Here is a 26,234-nt window from a genome sequence, read left to right on the forward strand (position 1 = left end):
ACATGAAAAATAATTTATAAATTAGAAAATTTTTAATGATTCATTTAACTTACCGGAACGCATTTATTGAGCCAAGACTGCGAGATATGCAAATGACGTAGTTTATTAATGAATATCATGATAAATTCATATTCTTTTTTTTTACAGTTTAAATGCAAGCATGAGTTTTAAAAAATAAAAACAGGCTATTTTAAACATGTCAAAATGAGGATATGCAATTTTAATTTGACGATTGTTTGAAATTTCGCAATTTAAGCAGAAATCTTGTAATAAAAAACAAGCTAAACAAATGAAAAGATTTTAAATGAATATTTCTGAAGTGGAATACGACATATGTTTATTTAAAATAAATAAAGAAAATGTTATGTTTTGAGAGAAAACAAAGGACTAAAATAGAAAATGATGAAAAAAAAAAAAAAACTTTTAACTGTTCTACAGGTACTATAAGGAAAAAAATAAATAAATGCATTTTACTTTATTGCTTTATTAACAAATAAGAAAACGTCCTTGTTTCTTTTTTAGCTATGCAGGAACATTTATATCAAGAATGTTATAGAAGAGTTCAAAATCCGAAAAATGTAAGAGGCAAAAAATTAAATTTTTTATGGCAATGTATATAAGCTTATTTCAAAAAAAGAATTTTAGCATGGGATATTACTCGATTTCTTGCTTTTGATTTGTATTTTTCTATATTTTTTTATATATATACCAAGAAAATAAAAAAAATATAAGAGAATAGGGAAGCGTTTCGGATAACAATCCTTTTGGTTAAGAAATGAAAGTATATTATTATTTTGTATCTAATAATATGTAATTTTGAAATCTTTTGAGTACAAAATGAATTCAAAATTCTTTATGTAGACTATAGTTATGCTCTTTATAAAATTAAAATTGTATTTATAGAATTACAATAACATCAATATACACTTAGTAATTGTGTATAGCATATGACTTAGATGGTCAGAAAAACTCGATTTTATTTGTCTCCCGCGTATTTTCCAATGCTTTCGAGTAGTTTTGTCCGGTCATCTTTTCATTTGAAAGACGTCATTTGACGTTGACTCATTGCATTTTTTCAATAAATTTTAGGCAGTATAAGGTAAAAACTACACGTATTCTGTAGATTCTGTGTTTTAAAAAATAATACACAATATAAAAGAAAACTGCAGCTGATACAAATTACTATTTCTAAGGCAATGAAATATTCTATTTAGCTATTGAAAGATATAAAAGAAACTCTCTACAGATAAACTTAAGTTTATCTGTAGTGTTCCAAAACTGTTGTTAGTCGTCACGCTGTCATCCACCTCGTCTACTTCGGATTCATTGATTAAGCCAGTATTTGACGGCATCAATGTTTCTACAATTCCTTGACCCATAATTTCTTCCAAATCGATCGCGTACGGTTCTCCATTCATCCATCTCTCAAGCCTCCATGTGTTTGTAAGATGTAAGAATCTTTTAATTTGCAGTAGCTGAATCGTTCTTTAAAAACATTTTCTTGAAGGATGCTAGGAATTATGAAAACGACGTTTCTAATTTTCAATAACATTCAACAGGTCAATATTACGTTTTATATAAATATAAATAAACAACATTTAAAAATGTACCTCATTACGAAATATGCCATTCTTTTGGAAAATTTAATAGCGCACACATAAAGCTAAGAATCTTCTATTATTTTTCGGTATTTCACTACTTTATCTTTTATCTGCTCTATCGACTTATCTCAAGTGTTTAATTTTTAAATTTTTATATACTGAATGTTTGTATTGATAAATGAATATAAAAAATGCTGCAATATAAGTTTGTAATAAGGCCCTCTAAATTTTAAAATAATCATATATCTGCAAATTTTGTAGACAAAAGTGTAAAACTATGTGTGTACATAGATGAATGACACAATTTTACTAATGACACCTTTACACTATGAGATAGTATGAAAGTTTAAATGTTTTGCATTTTATTACGGACCTCCACAGAAGCCGAGATGTTCTTATCTAATGATCTACTTTATTGAATAAAACTTTGGAACAGGAAATTTAAATTGAATTGCAATAGTTAGAGAAATAAATGTTTATTGCATTTTTTTAAATTACCTGTAATATATATAGATATATATATGAGAGAGAGAGGCAAAATAATATGCAAGAAAAAGGAAAAAATAAAAATAAAAATGTAACAACAAAATTCTAACAATATATAAAAAATAACGTGAAAATCGAAGATGGTTGGTGCAGTTATTTTAAAATTATGGCTGGGTTACCCAAGCCAGCAAGGTTTGAATTTAAAATCGAAAATGTGTATTTTGGACAGAGTTTATAAGTCCCAACATTTAAAACAAGTTCTATTATTTCCTTCCAAACATCTTTTTTTATTTAAAATTATTTTTTTGGCCATCTTTTTTAAAACTGATATTTTTTCTTCATAATTGTTCTAGAACCTTTTGGATAAAAAAAAATGTTTTTTGCACGTTTTGTTTTAATCGATATCTTTATCTTACCAAACAGTTTTTAGATCACAAGTGATAGTCCTGGAGCCAAAAGTCACGTTACATAATGCAGTTCAAACATATCGGCCATCTTTCGTCGACAGAAAATTCTTTAATTCCTTTTCTGTGTTATTTGCTTTTTTTTGCTTCCATTTTTGTTTAGCCTTTTTATATAGTGCATTTACTTTCACATTTATTTTATTATTTTTATCTATTTTGTATCGCATTTTTGTATTTCAAATTGATGTCGCTTTCTATCTCCAGCATCTAATGTTATAACAACCGTATCTCCTTGAAACCCCCATCCTAGTAAAGAGCAAAGTTCAATTATTTCTCACAGGAAGAGATATCGAATTAAAGTGTAATATTTGGTACTATTTTTGAATGTATGTACTTTTTGTTCCCTTTTCTTCCTTTCCTTCATTCTTAATAATAATCCCAAGAACAGGAAGATTAAAAGACTAATTTCATTGAAATTGAAGACATAATCATCTCGGGGTGGGGGGTTCGGATGACCATTTTCAAGGTTTATTTTTATTTTATTTTTATTGACAAATTCCTTGTCAAGCAAAAGTGGCAATTGAGAGATGATTTTTATACAGGTATGGCTACTTAGTGAAGATCCAACATTTATGATTGCGGAAGAATTAGTCTTTATTTAATACATCCAGCTTTGGATAAGGCATCTTTATGAATTATTATCTCTGCTAAATTGCATGATCTCATTTGTTTGAACTTTTATGCAAGCAGATAATTATTAACGAATATGGAAGATTTTTTGCTTAGAAATAATGAAGTGTTCATATTGTTTTATTTTTGTTCTACTGTAACATGTTGAATGTTTTTTTTTTCTTCTGAAACAATATTTCAAATTTTTTAATGAAATTTGAATTTATATTATATTATATATTTATGTATGTATACATGTATTCTTCATTAAAAGTTGTCAACAAGAGACTAACAATTATACTATTATTTTTCAAAGCAGTACAATTCAAGTATTTTTATTCACTTTTGCATTAAGTATTTTTGATTGATCTTGAGTTTTAAGAACATAGAAACTACAACATAATAATTCAACCAATCAAAAATTAAAGTTAAATTATTTTCTTTGAATAATAATAATACTAAACTATTTATGTAAAGAGGCCATAATATCTTTACCTCTGAAAAGTTATTTCACTGTTTTTATAAAAAGCAATTTAAAAGTGTATTATAAATAATTAGTTATACTCAAATTTGGAGACATTTCTGTGAAATCGAATCTCAAAAATGCGGACACTATTCCTATTGGCATTCATATATTGTAAGATAGAAAATAATATTCGCAATATTGTATAATATTGTCGTACTATATTGAACAATATTGCGTAATAGGTTGTGCCATCCGGGATAGAAAGGGTTTCCCGATATCGCTAAATCTACAACTTTCGAGAATCGTGAAAGTAATGTCTTATCGGATTTGTCTTTTTGTATTAGTAGAAAAATAAAACCAATAGCATGATATTTGAAAGATTTTATTTTCTATTTCAATTAGTTTCTGTCTGGGCACATAGCAAGGATAGAGTTCACCAATGCAGCAAAAGTTTCTCTGCACAAAGGCAATATCTCTCTCTCGTTCATGATGAATCCTGTCTTCTCCTTCCCTTGTCTCAGCTCTATAGCGTACGCATACTTCGCCTGGCCACTATCGTAAGCATAATCCACCGAAGAACCAGTGACGCTATCTAAAGAATTAAAAAATATATAATCGGAAATAATGAAAATGCGTTGTAAACAGTATGTCTCAAAAAAAAAAGTCATGTTCATTCATGATTAAAACTGTTTGCATAGAACATTCGAATCAGAAACATAGTTGTAGCGTGCAATATCATTGTTTTAACCAGCAGGAGTGGTCTCTGTAAATTAAGTAAATTAAGATAAGTTTGAAACTATCTAAGTGCACATTAAAAACTTTGAAATCAAATGGAAGCATTTCTATTAACCAAGTTAAAATTTGACAGCCTACAATTATTATTAAGACAAATGTTTATTCAACTGTGAAACGTTTATATCAATAATTTTATATAAGTTATTTTATTCAATTAATTTCGGCGATTGAACATATATCTGGTATTTGGTCAAAATTTCGCATCCTCTTTAATATCTCATATTATTATTGCAGTTTCGTATCTATTGCGTGGGGCTGAAGATATTCTACGTTAAAATATTAGTTTTACATTCAAGAAAATCAATCCATCAATTACTTCATAACTATTTTACAATTAGATTACCAAACAATGATTTCTTTTTAAAAAATGGTGCTAATATTTTTATTTTTGGCAAAATTGGTCTGGGATTCTGTTAAAAAAAAGCGCCAAAATGTATGATTAATGTTTATTTATCCGATAATTGAATAAATGGAATCAAATTTAAACTAAGATTATTTTATAATGATAAATTATCTTTCACTTTTGATAAAGTTAATTCATTTTATGTTGCTCTAGGTTACATAAAAACCGAATCTCTAATATACTTTAGAATAATAGTTCTTATTTTGTAGTTAGCGCGAAACTTGCTTTGAAGAGAAGAGATAATTTTTCTTTGCATCAAATTACGCAGAAAGCTTTCTCAATGGAAATTAGTGTTGGATTGATATCCATTTTTTTCTGTATCAGATGCAGGTTGATACTGATACCTTAATCCTGATACAGTCAGTTACCAATTCTTATTCCATCGGAATCGATTCTTGCACTAGCGGCGAAATTGTAATCGATACAAATATCATTGCAAATTCCACTTTCTCTTCTTCAGAAGAAGTATTTATGACTACTTGCTAGTACCCTTGCTTTTCAAAGCGATTGACGAGCTGGCAAAAAGAGGAAAGCCTTTGCTGCTATAATTAGTACATATTCAGACGCTGAAGGCAGGAATTCTTTAGTGGATGTGAGCTGGTAAATGGGGTAAAGAGCAGTAATGGCTAAGAATGAAATATATATTGTTAGAAAAACATCATTCAAGCTTTGCCGAAGCAGAACCAATGTCCGAGTCCAAAAACTGATTTCGAATATCTGAAAATGTGTATCTATTTTGTGTGCTTGATATTTTTGAGTAGGCAACCTAAGTGGGAATCATATCTGCATTTCAAAGTCAATCTAAAGATCACAAAAAAAACTGTTATTAAAGAAACATTATCCATGCTCGTAGAGAAATCTTAGAAAAAGAATATATAGGATGCGGCAAAAAAACTCGGACCAAGTTATTGCATTATAAAATAGAAGTTAACTACTTTTTTAAAAAAAATTTGTATTCATTTCTTTTTATCTATCACTTCAACTACAAGATATTTTATAATGTATTTTTTAGTTTAAGTATCGTATTTTTTTTGCTTCTTAACAATGTCAAGTAAAAGTTCTGCTATTTTAGAGTTGTTTTAGCAAGGAAAACGACAGTGTCAAGTCGTTCATTTGCTTAATATGTCTCAGAAAAGGGCGTCTGAAGAAATATGTCGTTTCAAAGAACATGACAATAATCGTCGAAGTCCAGGAAGTGAACAAAGATGTATGGTGGACACTTTCAATAGCCGAAAGGCCATCAAAATCGAGTTCAATCAAATCCGAGGTTTTCTCTGAGAAATATCTCTCGTGAAATCGAAATAAGTGACTGATCAGTGTGACGAATACCAAAAACAGAGCGTGGACTAAAGCCTTAGAAGTTCCAACAAAACAAATTCACGTGGTCCCAAAGATGCCAAAAACTTTTGAGACGGGCCGTAAGTCAGCGCTGGGAGAGATTACTTTTCACTTATAAGAAGATCTTTATCGTCCAATGAGCTCATAACTTCCAGAACAATAGGATCTGGTCTCTAGACATTCCAATCACCTTGGCAATTGTTGAACATCGCCAAAATTCTAAGTCGAACTTTGTCTGGAGCGGAATTTGAGCAAAAGGCAAAACACCTCTGTTTTTTATGGATGAGGGCGTTAAAATAAACCAAAAAGTTCACCAGAAGGACATTCTAGAAGTTGTTTTACTTCCGTGAGCCAAAACGCACTTCGGCAAGGTAAAGTAGAAGTTTCAACAAGACTCCGCTCCAGCTTACAAGCCCAAACAGACACAAGGCCGGATGTGATATCGTTTGAAGAGTGGGCAAAAAACTCGTCGAATCTCATTCTCATGGATTACAGTATATAGTCCATTTTGAAGTCTAAGGCTTGCACTAAGCAACATGGACTCTCTAAATAAATGTCTTGTGCGGGAATAGGATAGATTAAAGGTAGAAGACTTACAGCCCATTGCTGAAAATCTCAATAAGCATTTGCGCCACTGCATCACTGCAAAAGGCGACCACTTTGAAACCAATTGAATTCATTTATTGGTAAAGGTCTACTTTTATTATTATTTGTTATATTTTATTAATTAATTTATTTTTAATAAAGTTATACTAAAAATGGTTTATCCGGGGTTTTCTGCCGCACCCTGTATATTGTTAGAAAAACATTATTCATGTTCATAGCGTTGGTGAGGCAGGGCCAATATCAATCGAATTCAAAAACTTATACCGAATACCTGATACACTGTATCAATTTTGTGTGTCTGATATTTTTTGAGTACAGTATCTTACAACTTAAGTAAGAAAATCATATCTGCATATCAAAATCAGTCTAAAAATCACAAAAACCGCTTAAGTGAATTTAACATATAAGTAATTAATTTTATTATTGTATAATTCTCGTGTTTTTATAATATACAGGGTCATCTATTGTGGAATTAGAAGCTAATTATGTTTAATTGCTGAAATAAATTTTATGCCATGGAAAGAATTTTAATAGAAACCACCGCACTCTTCTACAATATAAAGTCTTTATTTTGTATTTTCTTTTAAGATGAGTCAAGGACTTTTGAACCATTCTGCAGTGTACTATAGCATTACAAAGAATTAGTGATTCACTTCAGTGCAAAGGTATCTTCACTTATTATATACAATTAAAGTAGTTTTAAATTTTAAGGTTTATTTTCTTTTTATGGTTTCTTTAAACGATTAAAATTAAAAAGATCATTTAATTTTTCTTACATATCACTCTCGCAATGTTACCAATCCTATAAACTGAGTTGCTGATATTCTGCACAGTATTAACGGCGACTCTGGCCACCCTTGCCTAAAACAGAAAAATGGGAATTAAATAAATCCAGAAAATAATCAGCCAATCAGTAATGGAATAAATATATGGCTAATTTTATTTTGCAATGTTTTTAAATGTTTTGTTGTAAATGTATCTGTATTATTTCCATTCATAATTTAATTATATCAGCATCCCAGTTTGAAGCCACTCGAGGATTATTTCAGGACTAACCTTATAAGTCTTGAGTGATGCTCTGACGATGAGGATGACACTTGAATCAGCGTAATTAGAAGGAAAATGAGTTTTGGTAAATAATTGAGCACAGCAAATATTTTTAAATAAATTCAATTTAATTAAAAATCAATTCCAAAATTAATTATTTTTCCTTCGTTTTATTTAACATCTTTATAATTATTTATAAAATTTGCAAGAAGAAGCATTGTGCACTATAAAAGTAATAAATAATCATAAAATCAACACTTTAAACACCGTGGGACTAATAAATGATAATAATATCAGCATAACAAATTTTAAGAACCGATAAGATTAGGTATTATAACATATTTGATTTAATGGCACTGATATTTTTTCTGGAAGTTTTAGAAGAAAAAATATTTTTATATTTGTTTTTCTAAAGTATACAAGAAAAAAAAGTTTCCTACCATTTCTCTATAATTTGGAGGAAGTTCCCTTTTTTTAGCCCATGGATACGTCCATACACCCATAAATGAGTGAAAGCAAAAATAGGCAAGCAAACGATTTTTAAGTCTTGCTACCATCTTTTTCATCGCCAATGATTCCCTTTCAGAAAATGCGGATATTCCGCAGAAGGTTGACGAGCAAGGATCCTTTGAGCTGATACTGTCTTCTGAAAATAAATAAATAAACAAAATTAGGATTCAGAAGATTAGTCAAAGTACTGACTAAATTACGTGGTTGCAAGTTTCTGTTAACAGATGTATTGAGATTCTATAACGATCTGGATCAGGAAAATCTCGAGCAATAGAATTAATATCGGGTAGATATTTTCATTTTAAGATGAAATTTAAATCAGCTGGAGTGGTCTTGCAAAATTTTCTCGCATACTCTCTAACAAACTAGCCGTGCCAGAGAAACGCCTTACATGATATTGGCGTACAATAGATACGAAATATTAACTTTTGGCGTGCATTTAGCAATTTTACTGAATCTATCAATCATTATCGGTGAGTTTTTTTGGCGATTAATCCCTGGCATGCGATTTATATTATTCGAGAATCGAATTTAAGTTTTAGACACATTTTCCCCTACCAATTGAAACAAATATTTGACGCAAAACTGCACTTGCAGTCGCAAAATCCATGTCTAATTTCATATATTTAAATCACTGCATTTTAAGTACAAACAACGAACAGGCGGTCAACTCTTTGTTGGTTTATCTTAAATTTTGTCAGATGTCTACACTATAGATGTTAAACCTGTGTACCAAATCTTAGCTATCTAGCTCTCTCCGTTTTTTTATTTATCGTGTTAACTTATATTTGAACATCCAGACAGTTAAACTTCATCTGAACACATTTTTTCCATGAAAAAAATTCCTTGGCGAGTTATTTGGCGATTTAACCCTGGCATGCATTAAGAGAATCCAAATATCGAATTCCTGTTTTAGACATGTTTTTCTCAACCGATGAAAACAAAAATTTAAAACCTGCATTTGGAGTCACAGGTGTTTAGACTACAGATGTTAAATCTGTCAGCCTAATTTCATCTATCTAGCCTTCTCCATTTTGTAACTATCGTGTTAACTTGTATTCGAATAGTCGAACTTCCTTTGAACAGATTTTACTCAAAATTTGATAGAAATTTGCACATTCGGTGTAAAGACCGCATACCAAATTTCAATCATCTAGCTCAAAGCGTTTGAGTTGTATTTGTCGCAGACAGACGGACGGACATTTTCCAAAAGTGTGTGTTTCAAACTCAGGGACTTCTAAAACGAGAAGATTCGTCAAAATCTCGAGTTGGAAATGTTTGACGATTACTATAATTTCTCTGAATACGAAACTTACATATACGAATATACGAGACTTACATATGCGAATATACGAGACTTGCATATGCGAATATACGAGACTTGCATATACGAATATACGAGACTTGCATATGCGAATATACGAGACTTGCATATGCGAATATACGGGACTTGCATATGCGAATATACGGGACTTGCATATGCGAATATACGGGACTTGCATATGCGAATATACGGGACTTGCATATGCGAATATACGGGACTTGCATATGCAAATATACGGGACTTGCATATGCGAATATACGGGACTTGCATATGCGAATATACGGGACTTGCATATGCGAATATACGGGACTTGCATATGCGAATATACGGGACTTGCATATGCGAATATACGGGACTTGCATATGCGAATATACGGGACTTGCATATGCGAATATACGGGACTTGCATATGCGAATATACGAGACGTACAAGTGCGAATATACGAAACTTACATATACGAATATAGGAGACGTACATATGCGAATATACGAGACTTACATATGCGAATATACGAGACTTACATATGCGAATATACGAGACTTACATATACGAATATACGAGACTTACATATACGAATATACGAGACTTACATATACGAATATATGAGACTTACATATGCGAATATATGTCACTTACATATACGAATATAACTTACATATGCGAATATATGAGACTATACTTTCTTTAGACGTATACGAGTAAGTGAAAAGGGCGATTAAAGCAATTTATGCAAGTTCATATAAGTTTTAAGTTTCTGTTTGTCCGTTTGTACAAAAATATATAATTTCTGAGAATTCAATTAACTTAGTTTTAGAATTACGGTACACTCCCGAGTATCCAGTTCGCAATTATCCTGCTTCCGTACTATCCGGCCTAATTTTCTTTTACCTTAATTAAATGAGGAAGACAAGGCGTGGCATTAGCAACATTACCAAGGCATTAGAAGCGGGCGTCTCTTGCAATCTTCCTACATGTCGTGTGCAAAATACGTGACAGCAAAACAGCAGTGTTAGGTTTACTTTTTCACATCCGTGCAAACATTTATCAGAGAAAGATAAAATCAGTTTGAATGAATTTTCTTAAGAATTAGGCCTGCGATTTACATTAACGTTTTGTTTTGTTTCCTGCATTTAAGTTAGGCATCGCAGAATTAATGTTAAAATGTGGAAAATTTGTATCCTTTAACTTACTTTTTCTCTATAAATTCTTGATACGTGTTATGCAGTATATAAGCATGTACAGGGTGTCTCAAAAGCCTTGACAGCGGCTTTTCTACCTTAAATATTGATCATAGACATATACTGTAAATTACAAAGTTGCGTAAAAAAAGGTGTAAAATGTTATGAAATTCATTAAAATTTTCAATTGATTGAACTTTAAAAAATACAAAATTTAAATTTTTATACAGACCCCGTACAAAAAAATCCCAATAAGTAAAATGTGCCCCATCCTCTAATAAGGTCATATACAAAATATCAGCAATTTATCACAAAATGTCTCAAAGATATGAAACTACATAAATGCTGACTTAATTAAACCACTTTTCGATGCCATGATATGAATTCGCAAAAAGGAAAAATCATGTCGGGTGCTCGTGTTTTAGGGGTTGTACACAAATTAACAAGGAAAGTAATGATTGAATAAATAAATAATAATTTTGCTATTTATTGATTCAAAAGAATTAAAAATTTGTAGAAATTTTTAGATTTAAAGGAAAGATTACTTAAAGGAAAGATTACATAAGTTTTATTACAAGTTCATTGATTTTGCTATTTTTAAGTTATATTTTGTAATTCATAATATAAAATGTTAAAGTATTTTTCAGGAAGCATAGATTTTAAAATTTGTATTTAAAACTAAAGATATGAAGCATATTTTATTTCCTTATAATGCATTACTGCGTCGCGTCATCTGCACTGAAGCTGTAAACATTTGCATTTTAATTTGTGATTGATCCTTCTCCAATTTTGTTTTAACATATTCTTGAGAGTTTTCATGATAAAATTTTGAAATTTTGTACATGAATTTTATTAAAGGATGGGACACATTTTTGTCTTTGGGAATTTTTTTTTTGTACGTGATCCGTATAAAAATATAAATTTTGTATTTAAGTTTAATCTTTTGAAAATTTTAATCGATTTCATTACATTTCCCACCGTTTTTTACACAAATTTGTAATTTACAGTATGTGTCTATGATCAATATTTAAGGAATAAAAGCCACGGTCAAGGTTTTTGAGACACCTTGTATAAACTACCAGTACAAGGCCTTCTATTTTAACCCATTAAAGGGTCATTTTTTTTTCTAGTCATATTATATTTAAATATTTTAGGTATGAAATTAGAATTAGAAAAGGGATTCATTTAGCTTATTAGATAATTTAATTTGATTAATTAATTTGGTTAATTAATAATTAAGTAACAAATCAAGGCACATCATTTTGTCTGAGATAAAGAACTGAAGCATCTAAGTTTCTGTCTTTCTAAAAAAATTTGTCAGAACTTATGACAACCTACATAATTTCATACAAAGATTGATAAATTTGGTGGGAAGCATACTTCCCACGGCCCTAGAAAGAGTTGACAAGTTGAAGTCAAATGCTTCTTTGATTTACTTAACCGCGTTCAAATTCTACGTAGCTTGAGGTAAATGGAGGGCTTAGTATTTAATAAAAAATGGGAAAATACGTATTGTAATAGTGAGTTTTGTTATAAAAACTTTATTTTCTGGTATTGATGGGCAAAGAAATGAATTCATATAATTCTCCTTCCTGTCCGGCTTTTTTGTTATCCGGCCTGCCCTTCAGCCACATTAGGCCGGATACTTGGGAGTGTACTATAGTTATTTAGAATTAAATTTTAAAAACTTACTTTTGAGCTTGTACAAAGAATATGCAAAGACTGTGGCGATATCTATCATTTTCTGGACTAAAATAACACAAGCTTTTCTGGCAACTCATAATAATTAAAGTATTCAGATAAATGTAAGAGCTCACTTCTCTAAAAAGAAGTCGATAAAAATATCCTAAAATTAGCTTCTGGCGTGTCAAATTCATATGAAAGAATTAGAACAATTATTGCAATTTCAGTTCATATATAAAAAAAAGACGTTTGAGACTTTTTTTTTTTTGCTTGCCAAGATATCTTTTTTTTAATGGCTACTTACTTGACTACGAATAAAAATACGCAAAGCTTTTTAATTCGATTTACGAATTAAACGTATCATTATATGCACAGATGTTTATTTAAAAATATTAAAAATTATTTTAAAAATATGCATTTTTTACTCATGTAAAATTATAATAATAAAAGGAAAACGCTTGTCGTGTGTAATAATTTGGCATTAAAATTCTGTGCATATATTAGTAGCTGCTTTAAGCAACAAACTTGAAAGCAATTGACGGTGCTACATCGTGGCAGCTTGCATGGGAGCGGCAAGGATGAAATAAGATATAAATGAAATATGTATATAAATGTGAAATATTTCCGAATTTGGAAGATTTTAATGAAGTGGTTTTGTAATTTTGTTATTAAGGAAGTTTTAATTCTGAATTTATATCCTGGTCACCTTGCTAATAATAATGAAAATAAAACTTACGACAGAATTCAACATCGAAATTTCTGTTTATATCCACTCCTACACATTTATCTATGCATTGGTCCTGAGGTAAATAGCAAGCTCTGTTTTTCCGCCACATCCGATCCTAAAAAACAAATGATATTTAACAAAATTATTTGAACTATCATCTAAATTCAGATTTTAAATTCAACTTAATATGAACTTTTCATGAGGAAAGTGAAATTCCTTAAGCAGTGTTCACATAAGCCCAACTATTGCACGCAATAGAAGATTACGCCTATTTCAAGACGATCATGTGACCAGAATGGGACAACGGCAAATAGTTGTCCCGATGGGACAACAACTATTTACCATTGTTCCATTAGGGTCATGTGATCTTTTTGAAGTAGGCGTAATCTTCTTTTGAACGCAACAGTTGGCCTTGTGCGAACGCTGCTTTACTGTGACTGTTGCTTTACAATTTTTAATTTCATACTAGTTTCATTTTCATTTTTGGCTGACAAACTCTGTCGATATTCTGCATAGAATGGGCAATGCATTTTTTTTACTTCTCTTGAAAATGGAGAATGAAGAAAGGGCTGCAACTATTGATGGCATATTTAGAGATCATAAGCTTCCATATGAAACATAAATGTACGAAATCGGACCGGTAGTTGGGGAAGGATGACTGAATCATTGGTTTTCCATATAATTTTAAATACAGCTCACTCTTGAATTCCCGGCTCGAATTTTAGGTTGGAATGTTTAATTTTTAGATAATTTGAATGATGCCCCTGATTTCGATCCGTTTCCAAGCTTCCACATTAAGTCATTGAGTTGAGTTTATTTATATTAAACTTCTGTTTTAAAGTAGCACTAGGGCTATTTTGGGATGGACCCCGTAATTTTGAACTGCGTTCAGATGACGAAGACGACGTCTGAGCTGGTACCTCCCTTCTCCAAACTTCCACTCCACACAAGTGAGTGGACGTTTGGCTCCGATGGATTTAACATGATCAGACCCATTTATAGGATGATTCTTCGGTGGAATCGGGTGTCAAAGCTTAAACCCTCCGCAAGCCGTCGAGTGAACAACTGAACTATAACAGCAGATTTAAACGTATCAGATTCACATATATCATGGATTTAGGGTTGGAATCTGGTTTCGAGCCTGCTATTCTTTGATCGCGAGAGCAAGATTTTATCATCAGGATCCCATGGTTTTTCAAACAATTCAGATCTAATTTCTGCGATGCTCAACCCTCCAGCTGCGTATCCCATAATTGGTTGACAGTCAGTCCAGTTCTGTTGCATCCCGCGTTTTTCGCAGTTTAGAGTTATTTTTTTTAAGATGACAGATTTTTTTATTATATTATATTATTATCGTGTAATATATAGCATCTATTCACTTCCTTCGAAAAAATTGTGAACTTATTTGTAAACATAGCATCTTAATAGTAATTTTAAAGAATTACGTAGCCAGGGGGTTAATAAGAATCCATATGAAAGATAGTTGATTTGTTTACCGTTGTCCAAGCGTAAACGTAGCCATCTGGGTTCAAAGCTGGGAGAATAACGAAGTCATACAAAGATGTAATTCTTCTCACTTTTTCTGACTTTTGTTTCAATAGCTGAAAGGAAACACATTATCAATACTGATAAGTACTTCTCTCCGCGATTTGAGATTATAACACACAATTCAAATATGCAAAAAAAACACTGGAAGTGGTTTTTTCAAAACTTTTGGGCACGGTCTCTAATAAACTTATCAAGCCAAAGAAACCTTGCATGGCATTGGCGTAAAACAGTTATGAAATATTAATTTTTGGGGTAAATTTTATTGAATCTATTTAGCCATCTTTGAAGAGTTACGTGGCGATTATACCCTGGCATGCATTATTACCATCCAAAAATCGAATTTGTGTTTTTTGACACATTTTTCTCTACCGATTGAAATGAAAATTTGGCCCAAAATTGCCCTTGTAGTCACAAAATCCCATACCAAATTTGATATATTTAAGGCATTGCGTTTTTGAAGGAATGCGTTTCAGACGGTTTTGTCTTCTCGCCGACAGACGGTCAATTTTCAGTTGAATTTGGCTCAACATTTGGTAAATGTCTTCACAATAGTTGCTAAATCTGCTTACATAATTTTATTTATCTAGCTCTCTTCGTTTTTTAATTATCGCGTTGATATATATTGGAACAACTGGACAGACAGACTTCCTCTGAAGAGATTTTACTTAAAAATTGGTAGAAATTTACAAATCTGGTGTAAAGAACGTATACCAATTTTCAACCGTCTAGGTCAAAGCATTTTTGAATTATCTTCAACGCAGACAGATAGACGGATGGACATTTTCTAAAAATGTGTTGTTTGAAATCTGAAATAACATATACATATGTATACTAAATAATTTATATTATCGTTCTCGCCAAAGAGTTTACACTGAATTTTTTTCTTCCTAATATTTTTTTGTTTGTCTTAATTGATACTTTTTGTTAGATGCAGTGATTTCGCCGCTAGAAAATATCGATTTACAAAAATACAATATACTGTCAAAAAATAAAAAAAAATAAATGATTTGTGTTTATTGGTTGCTAAAATTGTTTTACGTTTCTGAGCTAGATCATTTGTTTAATAGTCATATATTTCTCATTTTATCTTGAAAGATATTGTTTAGGCCGGGATAGCCTGGTTGGTAGAGCGTCGGATTCGCGTCCCTTAGGTTGCGAGTTCGAACCTCGCCGGCCGAAGATTCCCCGCGTGCTTTTGGTGGTTGACGCGCGTTAAATCTATCGTGGTTACAAAGTCCTCCATGTCGAGAGTAATGCTACTAGGGGTACTAGATCGGGGTGATCGTTCTCTGATTCAGGTCTAAATTACGATCTGTGGTTGAATGAATGAAGTCCTCCCCTTAAAAAGGGTTGTGACGTGTGTGTAGCTAAGTCGTTCTCTTGGCCCTAGATGGCGCTACTATAGAAACAAGAGGCGCTCCCCCTCCGGCTTAAATCGGCTGTCTTCGAACAGCGGGCTTTCCCATGGCAAGTACCATAAGAAACAACAATAACAACAGATATAGTTTAATACGGGTATTTTACGAAAAATCTGTTACAATTTTTCTTATGGAAAGTTTTTATTTGACAGCAGTATTACGTTTTGATTTAAATAATAAAAAAATTTCTGGAATAATTAGCTGGAGTGGTCTCCCCTAAATTTTCCCGCAAATTCTCCTATAAACAGATTCCTCCGACTGATTTGTAATCAAAGTGTGACACGGTACTATAATTGTACCTACTAGTTGACTGAATTTCATTGATTTAAGTTATTGCTTTTATGAGTTATTGCCCTCGAAAGTATGCAGCAACAGACGGTCAACGCTATGAAAAATTTGGTTCAAAATTGGATATCTATATTTTAGATGCTGAATCTGTGCACCAAATTTTATGTATCCGGCTTCTTTACTTTTTATACTTATCGAGTTCACTTGTACTCAGACTGCCGGACAGATTTATTTCTCTAAATGGATTTCATTCAATATTTGACTGAAGTTTGCATATTAAGTATAAATTTCACATACTTAATTTTCGTTACCTTGTTCAAATAGATTGTTTTGAATTCCGTGGTCATAGACAGACATAACGTCAAAAATGTGGTTTTCTGCTTCAGGGTTTAGTTTAGTTTAGTTATATTAACGTCCCGTTGTAAAGCAACACTAGGGCTATTTTGGGACGGTCCTCGTAATTTTAAACCACAGTCAGATGACGTGGACGACATCTGAGCTGGCACCCCCCTCTCCATACCAGACTACATCACATCAGCGGGATTTCTGCTTCAGGGAGGTATAAAGCATGGAGTTTTGTTAAAATCTCGAATTCAAATTTTTTGATTATTATAGTTATACTCCGTATACTGGAAAGTAAAATTAAGAATTGTTCCAGCAAATCTAGCACAACTAGGCATCTCTTCCGCATACTTATCGTTGATACCATAGCCTTGATTTCCTTTCTCATTTACTAAGATACGTAAGGATCGTCTGGTTTTCATATTATAAACAATGGAGATTTTAAATACGATGACAGCGAAAACCTCTAAAAAATGTGGGAATAATCAAACAAGTCCAGTTGGACTTTGATAGAGATAAAAAAAAAATACAATTCATAAAAACCCTGTTTCAGCCCCTTAATGAGCAGACTAGATGGAACCTCATTTATCCCTTCCTGGCAGTTTTTGCTATTTAAATAATGAAAATTCGTTTAACAGACACTAAATCATGACTTCCTTTCAAGTTTTTTCAAAACTGCTTATTCGAAATTATAAATATGCTCCCGCATGTAGTAATATAAAAGTATTTCATATATATAAAGTATTATATAGTAAAAAGTGAAAGCAAGTATTAGTAAAGTAGTAAAGTGTTATATATATATATAACTACTATATAAGTATTGTAAAGTATGTAAAAAGTATTTCAACAAACACAAAAGTCACTTGCTTTAAGATTATTTGCAATATTATGGATTGTCGCTGTTTTCTTTTCATTACTTAATGATTTTTTAAGAATCTTTTTTTTCTCACTCAACAACATGATAGTTTACGATACATTTACAGAACTAATTTTTTCTATGAAAATACATGACAATTTCTCACATCAGTATTAAAGGGCCTTAAAAATGGAACAATGCTCTTTTTCTTACTCTCTTGACGTATAATACAAAGTATTGAAACCGTCAAAAAATTTGAACTTAGGGTTTTAACAAATCTTGAAGTATCGGACTTCACTGAATCCAGAAAACACTTTTTTTTTTGCCATTATGTTTATACGGCCACCTGCTTGACTGTGAACATGATAATTCAAAAATTCTTTGAAAAAGATGGATGAAATTTGGTACAGAATCTTTACTCCAGGTTTGCATATTTTTAATGAAATTCTGAACGAAATTAATTCGGAGAAAATCTGTCTGTCCCTCAGTTCGAACGTATATTAATATGGATAACTATGAAACGAAGAAAACTAGTTGTATGACATTTGATGCAATTTAATCTAAAATGCAGTTATATATTAAATGTGGAATGAAAACCATCAAGAGAGTGACTGACTGTCGATCGGTCTGTATTTTCACCTGCATGTGAATGCGATAGTACAAAAGCGCGATGATTAAACTATATAAAAATAGATATGAGATTTTGTGATTACAATTATAGTTTTGTGTCAAATTTCTGTTTTAATCTGTTTGAAAAAGGCGTTCAAAATATACATTGGTTTTACTGATAGTTGTATATTAACCACATCCCAACCATTTATCGCAAAAGATCGCTCTCTAATATGCATTTTAGCTGCTACTTCTAATCACTGGCATACAATTAATAATACACAAGTGCATTGTAAGAGAATATGCGAAAAAGGTTGGGGGGGGGATTATTTTCTCTGATTACTTCAAATAACTTCTAATCATTATTTTCCTGTAATATTGCTTCAAAAGCTCTTGATTTGAGAAAATCGGTTCTGTTAATTATAATATACTTTGATTTTATTTATAAAAATTCATCAATTTCATTAAAAAATATAAATTACAAATAAAGTTTGTTGTCTACAGAATCGGTTAGCATAGACCTCAAGTGATAAAAGCGCGGATAATAGAAGTTCTGTTATATATTAATTTTGTATGTCTTATCTCTTCTAAAAATTTGTGCATGGTTTTTCGTGATAGTTTATACTTCTTCAGAGTACATGGTGCATTTTATTACTTCCCTCAGTGATTTTATTTATTGAAAGTTATTGATGATTTTGTCAGCATAACAACCTTCTTATTCAGTCTCTTCCACATCGATTTATTATTGTCGAGAAAGAATAATTTAAAGAACTGTAAAAAGATTGAACCTACCATACTTGTGAAATAAAGGCATGCTTCAAATGCTGACCATTCTCTTGCATGGGCACCGCATTCAATTAAAATAGCAGGTTTTTTCGTTAATCGACTCTTCGATATCTGAAATGAACAGGAATCTAAAGCCTTAAAACAAATTTAGTGAAAAAAAAATTTCGAAGAAGCTTTTATTAATGTACAACAGAAATATTTTATTTTAATCCTTTTCAGCATTTTAGTTATTATTGTTGAGATGATTATTGGATGTATAAATATTGATGATTGAATGTATAAATATGACTCCCTCCTTTTTTATGTTTAAAAAAAAATTCTTGTTTTTTATAAGAACTAAAGATGGGCTTATTCAAAATATTTTCCCCCTGAAATTACATTTATTTATTTATTTTGAAACTATAATGAATTCCCAGAAGAAAACAAAAGCCTGGATGTTTAGATGCAAACTAATTATTAAACAAGTTTTGATATAAGCACGTGAATCATACATCTGTCCAGAAAGAATGCGTATTCTGCATGGAGCGACACGGTTTGAAGGTGCAGCGTCTATTGGCAATACATATCAGGGAAGCGATTCCAAAAGTATGTGGTAGCGTATGGGGAACGTTGAAGTGTAACAAAACAACCTTGTCATGCCTTTCGTCATATTCTGGATACTTCTTCAGTACTTGGTTCAAATTCATCAACTGCATCTTTCATCATTAATGATTTCCTCAAGTAACGTGGGGCCGCGGTGGCCTGGTGGTAAGGTCTCGGCTTTGGAACCGGAGGGTTTCAGGTTCGTTACCCGATTCCACCGAAGAACCGTCGTGTAAGGGGGTCAGTTGCACGTTAAATCCGTCATGACCAAACGTCCTCCCGCTGGTGTGGTGTGGTGTGGAAAGGGGGGTGCCAGCTCAGGTGCCGTCCTCGTCATCTGACCGTGGTTCAAAATTACGAGGTCCGTCCCAAAATAGCCCTAGTGTTGCTTCAAACGGGACGTTAATCTAACCAAACCAAACCAAACCAAACCTCAAGTAACGTTTCCGAATTTTCATCCAGGATTTTTTTGGTGTTTTATTATGCTCTTTGTCATGTATAATGAAACAATTCTTTTTTAATCATCGAAACCTCTTTTTGAAATTTGTATTTGGCGAGAAATACTATTTACTATAAATGTCCTGTAGCGCGCTGAAGTATTTTTACAGCAGTGTTCTTTGCAATTAAATAATATTACGTGCTTTGATATGTTCTCTAAGCTAAAAAATGAGTCTTAAAGTATTGACCAAAGGTTAAACAATAAATAGAAGTCAAACATTATATTTTAGTGTTATTTTTTCAAATACAAATTTTTTGATTTATTTGCAGACAAGCAATACTACTAGCGCCATTTATTAAAAGTGAGAAGCATCCTATTTATACACCCAATATATTGTTTCCAAAACTCACTATTAAGTGGAACCATTTATAGAGAAGCAATATTTATTTTAATTAGTGATTAATTAACAATTCGGTTCTTGGAATATTAAAATAAGATAACCGATAGAATTTAGAAGTGTACAAAATTTCATTCGTTTAGACCATTAGGAAAATCGATAACTGTATTCCTTTGTCACACTCGTGAAGAAACTTTTAAAAAAATGTTTAAAAAGCGTCCTTTTACTCCAGATGTCAGTTAAGTGTATGTTATTTTAGTTTCTTTTTGAACTTAAAGCTTTAGTTTTTATATTTAAAAATGCTATCAAATGCTATAAGATTGCATGCACATTTTATAATTTTTCACATAACATAAAGAAATTTTATGAAAAAAAAACCGGTCTTTTAATAATATAAATAATGTATTAATGTTTAATGGATAAAATAAAGATTCTGTGAGATCATGTTTATTATTTCAAGTAATAAGTATTTAAAAAGCTTTAAAGAAAAACAAGTTTCTTGCTATTTAATAAAATTTTTAAAGAATGTTTCATTTTAAATTTTTAGCATTTTTTTTTATTCCACACTTAAATTTTTTTTTGGGGGGGGGGAGAACGATTTTTCCTAATTCGTATACATTTCATGCTAAAGTAACATTTAAAAAATGAAAAATGTATGATGATTACATTAAATCCTTTAAATTTAGTTGCCATGGCGCTATTTTTATCTATTTTTCACGTTGTAATACTTTATCGATCCGATATCCGTTAAACTTTTTAGGAAAAATCTAGAAAGTAATAAACAATGGATCTCGTTTATAATTCCGATTTCATTATTTTATCCTAGATGAGATCATAATCTTCTTAAACTGTGTCTTGAGATACTCAAAAGAATTATGAATGAGAAATGCAGGGTGGTCACAAAGTCTTTCTCTGATTAAAAAAAAATATTTTAAAAATTATTACAATTTAGCATACGGTTGTTCCGATGTATTGTAAAGTCAGTCATTAAAATTTTTAATAAAACTACTTATGACAGTTAATTTTAGTGTAAGCTCCTTTGTGACTCAAAGAATTCCAAAATGGTACTCCATTTATCGCCATGTATTTATTATCCAACGTTTCCGGTATCACACTAGCGCAACATTTATTATTCTAACTTTGAATGTATCAATATATTTCATTGGCTTTATAGATATTTTGTCCTTTATATGACCCCAAAAGGAAAAAAAAATCTAGTGGGGTAATATCGGGTGAGCGTGGACGCCATTTTCTCCATGACTTCTCCATTTTAATAACAATCGAATATGAAATCGCTATTGCTACACCTGTGCTTTAACATATTTATAAATGACCTATGTCAAAGCTCAGATTCCATTCCATTTAAGTTCATGATTGTTTGGGTACGATACCTCAAATTTCAACACTAACGAAGATCAGAGAATTGTCATCGACCATCTAAATGGCCACTTGACCGAACTAGAACGGTGACTAAACCGATGAAAAATTAAAATTCTTAAGTTTCGGGCTTTACTGTTCGCAAAGAAAAGAATCAACATCTTCCCCACCAACGCGAAATCGATCAAATGGCGAAACTAAATTAAGTAATAACTAAGTACTTCAATATAAGAAACTAAATAAGTAACGCTTGATACACTTGGGGTGATAACGTTTACACCCCAAAAACTACCTTAATAATATAATAAAAAGCATAGAATGGATAGAGGTCAATATTATCCTTTTCTAGGAAAGAATTCCAAACTCTAGTCAGGAAATAAATTATTGCTAGTATCGCACCTCAAACCAATGATTATTTATACTCTTTCTGTTTGGGAGCTTGGTAGCTAAGATGCATAAACACAAGCTGGAAACATTATAGCATCAGACAGTAGGGCAGATCTGTGAGATGGATATCTTAATACATTGGAAATACCAATATGTTACGAGATTTCTTCCGCTAGATGGCGCTGGTACGGTGTTGAAGCTTCTTGTAATGCGATTTTTTTCTCCATGTAAGCAATAGACTGTAGAGAGCTGCGAGTTAAATTTAGAAACATTGTGACCCAACCATTACATTCTTTGTCGCTGCATTAAATGCTGTCATGTTCGAACATTTGTGTAGGCAATGTAGGGTTATATCGTATCTCATTACAACTCTACACTGCCTAAACACAACAAACTTACTCCAATTAAAGAATATTTTCAGAAAATGGCAAATGATTTTTTTTGGTAAAATTGATGGCAGTATAAACACAGCGATACAGTAAACACCCGTTAATGTCCCAAATACAACACAAACGGTGGCGCCTCCGCACGATCCTTTTCTAAGTGGGCAACCTCTCTGATGAGATCTCCCCCCCCCCCTTACTTAGCACCAACTGACGGAAAAGGATGGAGACTGAACGACCTGCGATTCATTAGAACAGCTTAAATTGGTGATTAATCCCCCCCCCCTTTAATTCAATATGATCAGCTTTTTTGCAAATTTTGTTTAAAAATTATATTTGTAAAAAAAGAAAAACAAAAATTGAAAAATTATCTAATTTCAACCGCAAATTATTTATCAATTTAACACCAATTTAATACTTTTTATCGGAAACAGAAAAACTTTCAAGACCATCGAGTCTGCAAAGCTTCCTAAGGTTTTCCCCCTCTTGCTACGGCATTGATCATTTCTGAATAAGTTGCGCCATCTGTCGGACTAATATAATTTTAAGAGCATTATTACTCCATAATAAAAATTCTGTTGTATTTTACTCAATGGTGATTTTTTGTAATAAGGTTAAGATTTCGTGACTTTCTGTATTTTTTATTTGCTAAGAAAAAAGATCCTACTAAGGATTTAAAAAAAAAACAACCTATGATTAGAAATGATGCAATTGTAACTGTATATATAAAACTTCGTTGCAGAAAAAAAATAATAGCATTCGAAATTATTAGAAATGTTGAAGTTGTGTATAAAACTTTGTTACAGAAACAAAATAATAACATTGGATATTATTATAAATATTGCAATTGTGTTTAAAACTTTTCTGTAGAAAAAAAAAGAATAAGATTAAGTATTATTATAAATGATGCAATTTTGTACAAAGCTTCGCTGGGAAAAAATAATAGCATTGGAGATTATTAGAAATGTTGCAATTGTATATAAAACTTCATTGGAGAAAAAAAAAATTATAACAAAGAAAAATTCAAGTTCACATACATGAACTGCCAAAATAGGCCTTCTCTCCACAGTGTATCCAACAGTTTCAAGCCTAGATATTCTGCGATACGTATCGGTTAGACCTTTCAGTAATTGGAACATCTAGAATTTAAAAAAATGTCAAATAAATTCAAGCTACATATTTTTATTATTCAAGAAATTTAAGCAAAAAAATATTATTATATTATCAAAAATTAAATAATAAATAACATTATTCTCATTTGAACTATTATAGGTATTCAGTTTCATTGTTTTTATTGTAAAATAGAATGGCCAAAGGGAATAGTCTCCTTGATACTATCTTGCATATTTCCTGATAAGCCTAGCTCTTCCGCACAAAAATGGGAGACTTTGATTAAAGCTATGAAAGACGTGACTGCTCAGATTTTTGTTTTCAGATCTCTCTACATGAGTATTTTGTGCTTCATAGTATGGTTAAAAAATCCGAGTAAGCACTTTGGTCATTTTTTTTATCGATTCAAATTAGAATTTAACAAAAAATTATAATTTTAGAAAAAAAAAAAAAAAACTCGCAGGCTAAATTTAACCTACCTAAGTCGTTACATTTTACCTGTTATCAGGTTTGCAGGTATGTGAATACAGAAATCGACGAAATAGCCTGGTTCGTAAGGCGTTGGATTCGTATCCCTTGGTTTGGGAGTTCGAACCCCGCCGGCCGAAGGCTCTCCGGGTACATGGAGGCTGGTGCACATATAAATAAGTCATAGACACACAGTCCTCCTAATCGAGACAATACCACGGGGGTACTGGATATGAGGTGATCATTTTCTGATTCAGGCTTAAATTATGATCTATGGATGAATGAATGAAGTCCGCTCCGCGAAAAAGGATGTGAGGCATGAGTACCTAAGAGGTACTCTTGGCCCTAGATGACGCTACTGAAACAAGAGACACTGAAACTCGGCTTAAAATCGCGACTTCGTCAGCGGGCTTGTCTATGACAATTGCCATAAACAACAACAACAAGTTGTGAAGTAAAACCTTTTCATTAAATTTATAATGGTTGTAGAATGGTAATATTCTATATTAATTTTAACAATAGATGACGTCACCTAATTCTGATCGGAAAGAGATCTGTTTCCATTCTTCTTCCTAATCAAAGCTTATAAAAGCTATCAGTTTTTAACTGTAGACGTCATTCGGATAAAATAAACCGCATTTATTATTAATCAGCGGGTGTGGTCACCACTAAACTTTCCCTCGTATTCTGTAATAAATTTGTCACGCCAAAGAACACCTTACATCGAAGTGGCATACCATAATTACAAACTATTTTTGGCGAGATTTTGGCATTTTTACCGAATCGTGTCATCCTTGGCGAAGTTAATTTTATGATTAATCCTTAGCATAGGTTAACAGTATCCAAAAATTCGAATTTGTGTTTTAAACATTTTTCTCATCTGATTGAAACAAAAATCTGACACAAAACTGCACTTGTAGTCACAAAATCTCATACCATATTTGATACGCTTAAATCACAGAGCTATCGCGTTCGGTATTTTGAGCTATCGCGTCTACATAATTGTGAAAGTACAGATGGACAGACAATCAATCAGAAGTTGAATTTGGCTCAAAACTTGACAGTGTCTATATTACACATATTAAATCTGTGTACCGAATCTCAACTATCTAGCTCTGTTCGTTTTGTACTAATCGTGTTAACTTATATTCGGACAGCCATACTTCCACAGCATGGAATTTGCTCAAATATTGTCAGAAATCTGCAAATTCAGTGTTAAGACTACCAGTTACCAGATTTCAATCGTCTAGCTCAAAACATTTTATGGATATTCGTCAAACTTTGTTCAAATATTTTGACGGTTATTATACTTTCTCTATACTACGCATACGAGAATACGCATATTTTTTTACGTTAAATCTGAAACTCGCTTTGAAACTTTTTGGAACAAAAATTCTCATAATTTTAGAATTTTTTTTATCATGTGAGAACATGATGTTGTTTGGGTTAGAAGGTTTTTGAAGCTTGAAATCGAGTAGGCAATGAATATTGAAGCTCGAAATCGTGTAGGCAATGAATAAAGCATAAATGACAATTTTCATCATCATTTTTTAATCGCATATATTTTTTTACCTGCTATTGCATTATTATTATGTATGCTTCTTTGAAAGTAGATGCGTTTTTAAAAGGTTAGCCTGCTTTTATCAGTATTGCCTTATTATTACGTATGCTTCTTTGACAGCAGATGCGTTTTTAAAAGGTTGACGTAGAACTATGACATCATAACTGTTATTTCATCTCAAAATCGGTCGAGCTTCAAAACTTTGTTTGTCAGTTAGAAAAATTGAAATTGAAAATTTTAAAAAATTATCATATATATATAGAGAGAGAGATAGATACCGATAGAGAAGTCTCATGATTGTTTCAAACCCGTTTAAACTGGTTAATGACTTAAATTAATTAAGACAAATAATGACTTAAAAATAATTATGTTCTCGCATATTACTTGAAATTTGTGATCGTAGATTTAATTTTAATTTTTATTTATATATTCATTTTCGGAATGGT

At 31.6% G+C, this 26,234-nt stretch overlaps 1 protein-coding gene across 1 annotated transcript in view; it reads right to left on the reverse strand.

Moving 5' to 3' along the window:
* Positions 1 to 4,024: 4,024 nt before the first annotated feature.
* The window catches only part of LOC129962839 (carboxypeptidase B-like), a 34,798-nt gene continuing 12,588 nt past the window's right edge, over positions 4,025 to 26,234 (reverse strand). The window contains exons 5-11 of the mRNA XM_056076839.1: positions 23,687 to 23,788; positions 19,091 to 19,195; positions 14,734 to 14,838; positions 13,247 to 13,352; positions 8,256 to 8,461; positions 7,545 to 7,629; positions 4,025 to 4,218 (exon numbers count right to left, since the gene is read on the reverse strand). Coding sequence (XP_055932814.1) covers positions 4,025 to 4,218; positions 7,545 to 7,629; positions 8,256 to 8,461; positions 13,247 to 13,352; positions 14,734 to 14,838; positions 19,091 to 19,195; positions 23,687 to 23,788 — 903 coding nt within the window. The remainder of the gene's footprint in view (positions 4,219 to 7,544; positions 7,630 to 8,255; positions 8,462 to 13,246; positions 13,353 to 14,733; positions 14,839 to 19,090; positions 19,196 to 23,686; positions 23,789 to 26,234) is intronic.

The sequence above is a fragment of the Argiope bruennichi genome, chromosome 3, assembly GCF_947563725.1.
Source record: "Argiope bruennichi chromosome 3, qqArgBrue1.1, whole genome shotgun sequence".
Taxonomy (NCBI): domain Eukaryota; kingdom Metazoa; phylum Arthropoda; class Arachnida; order Araneae; family Araneidae; genus Argiope; species Argiope bruennichi.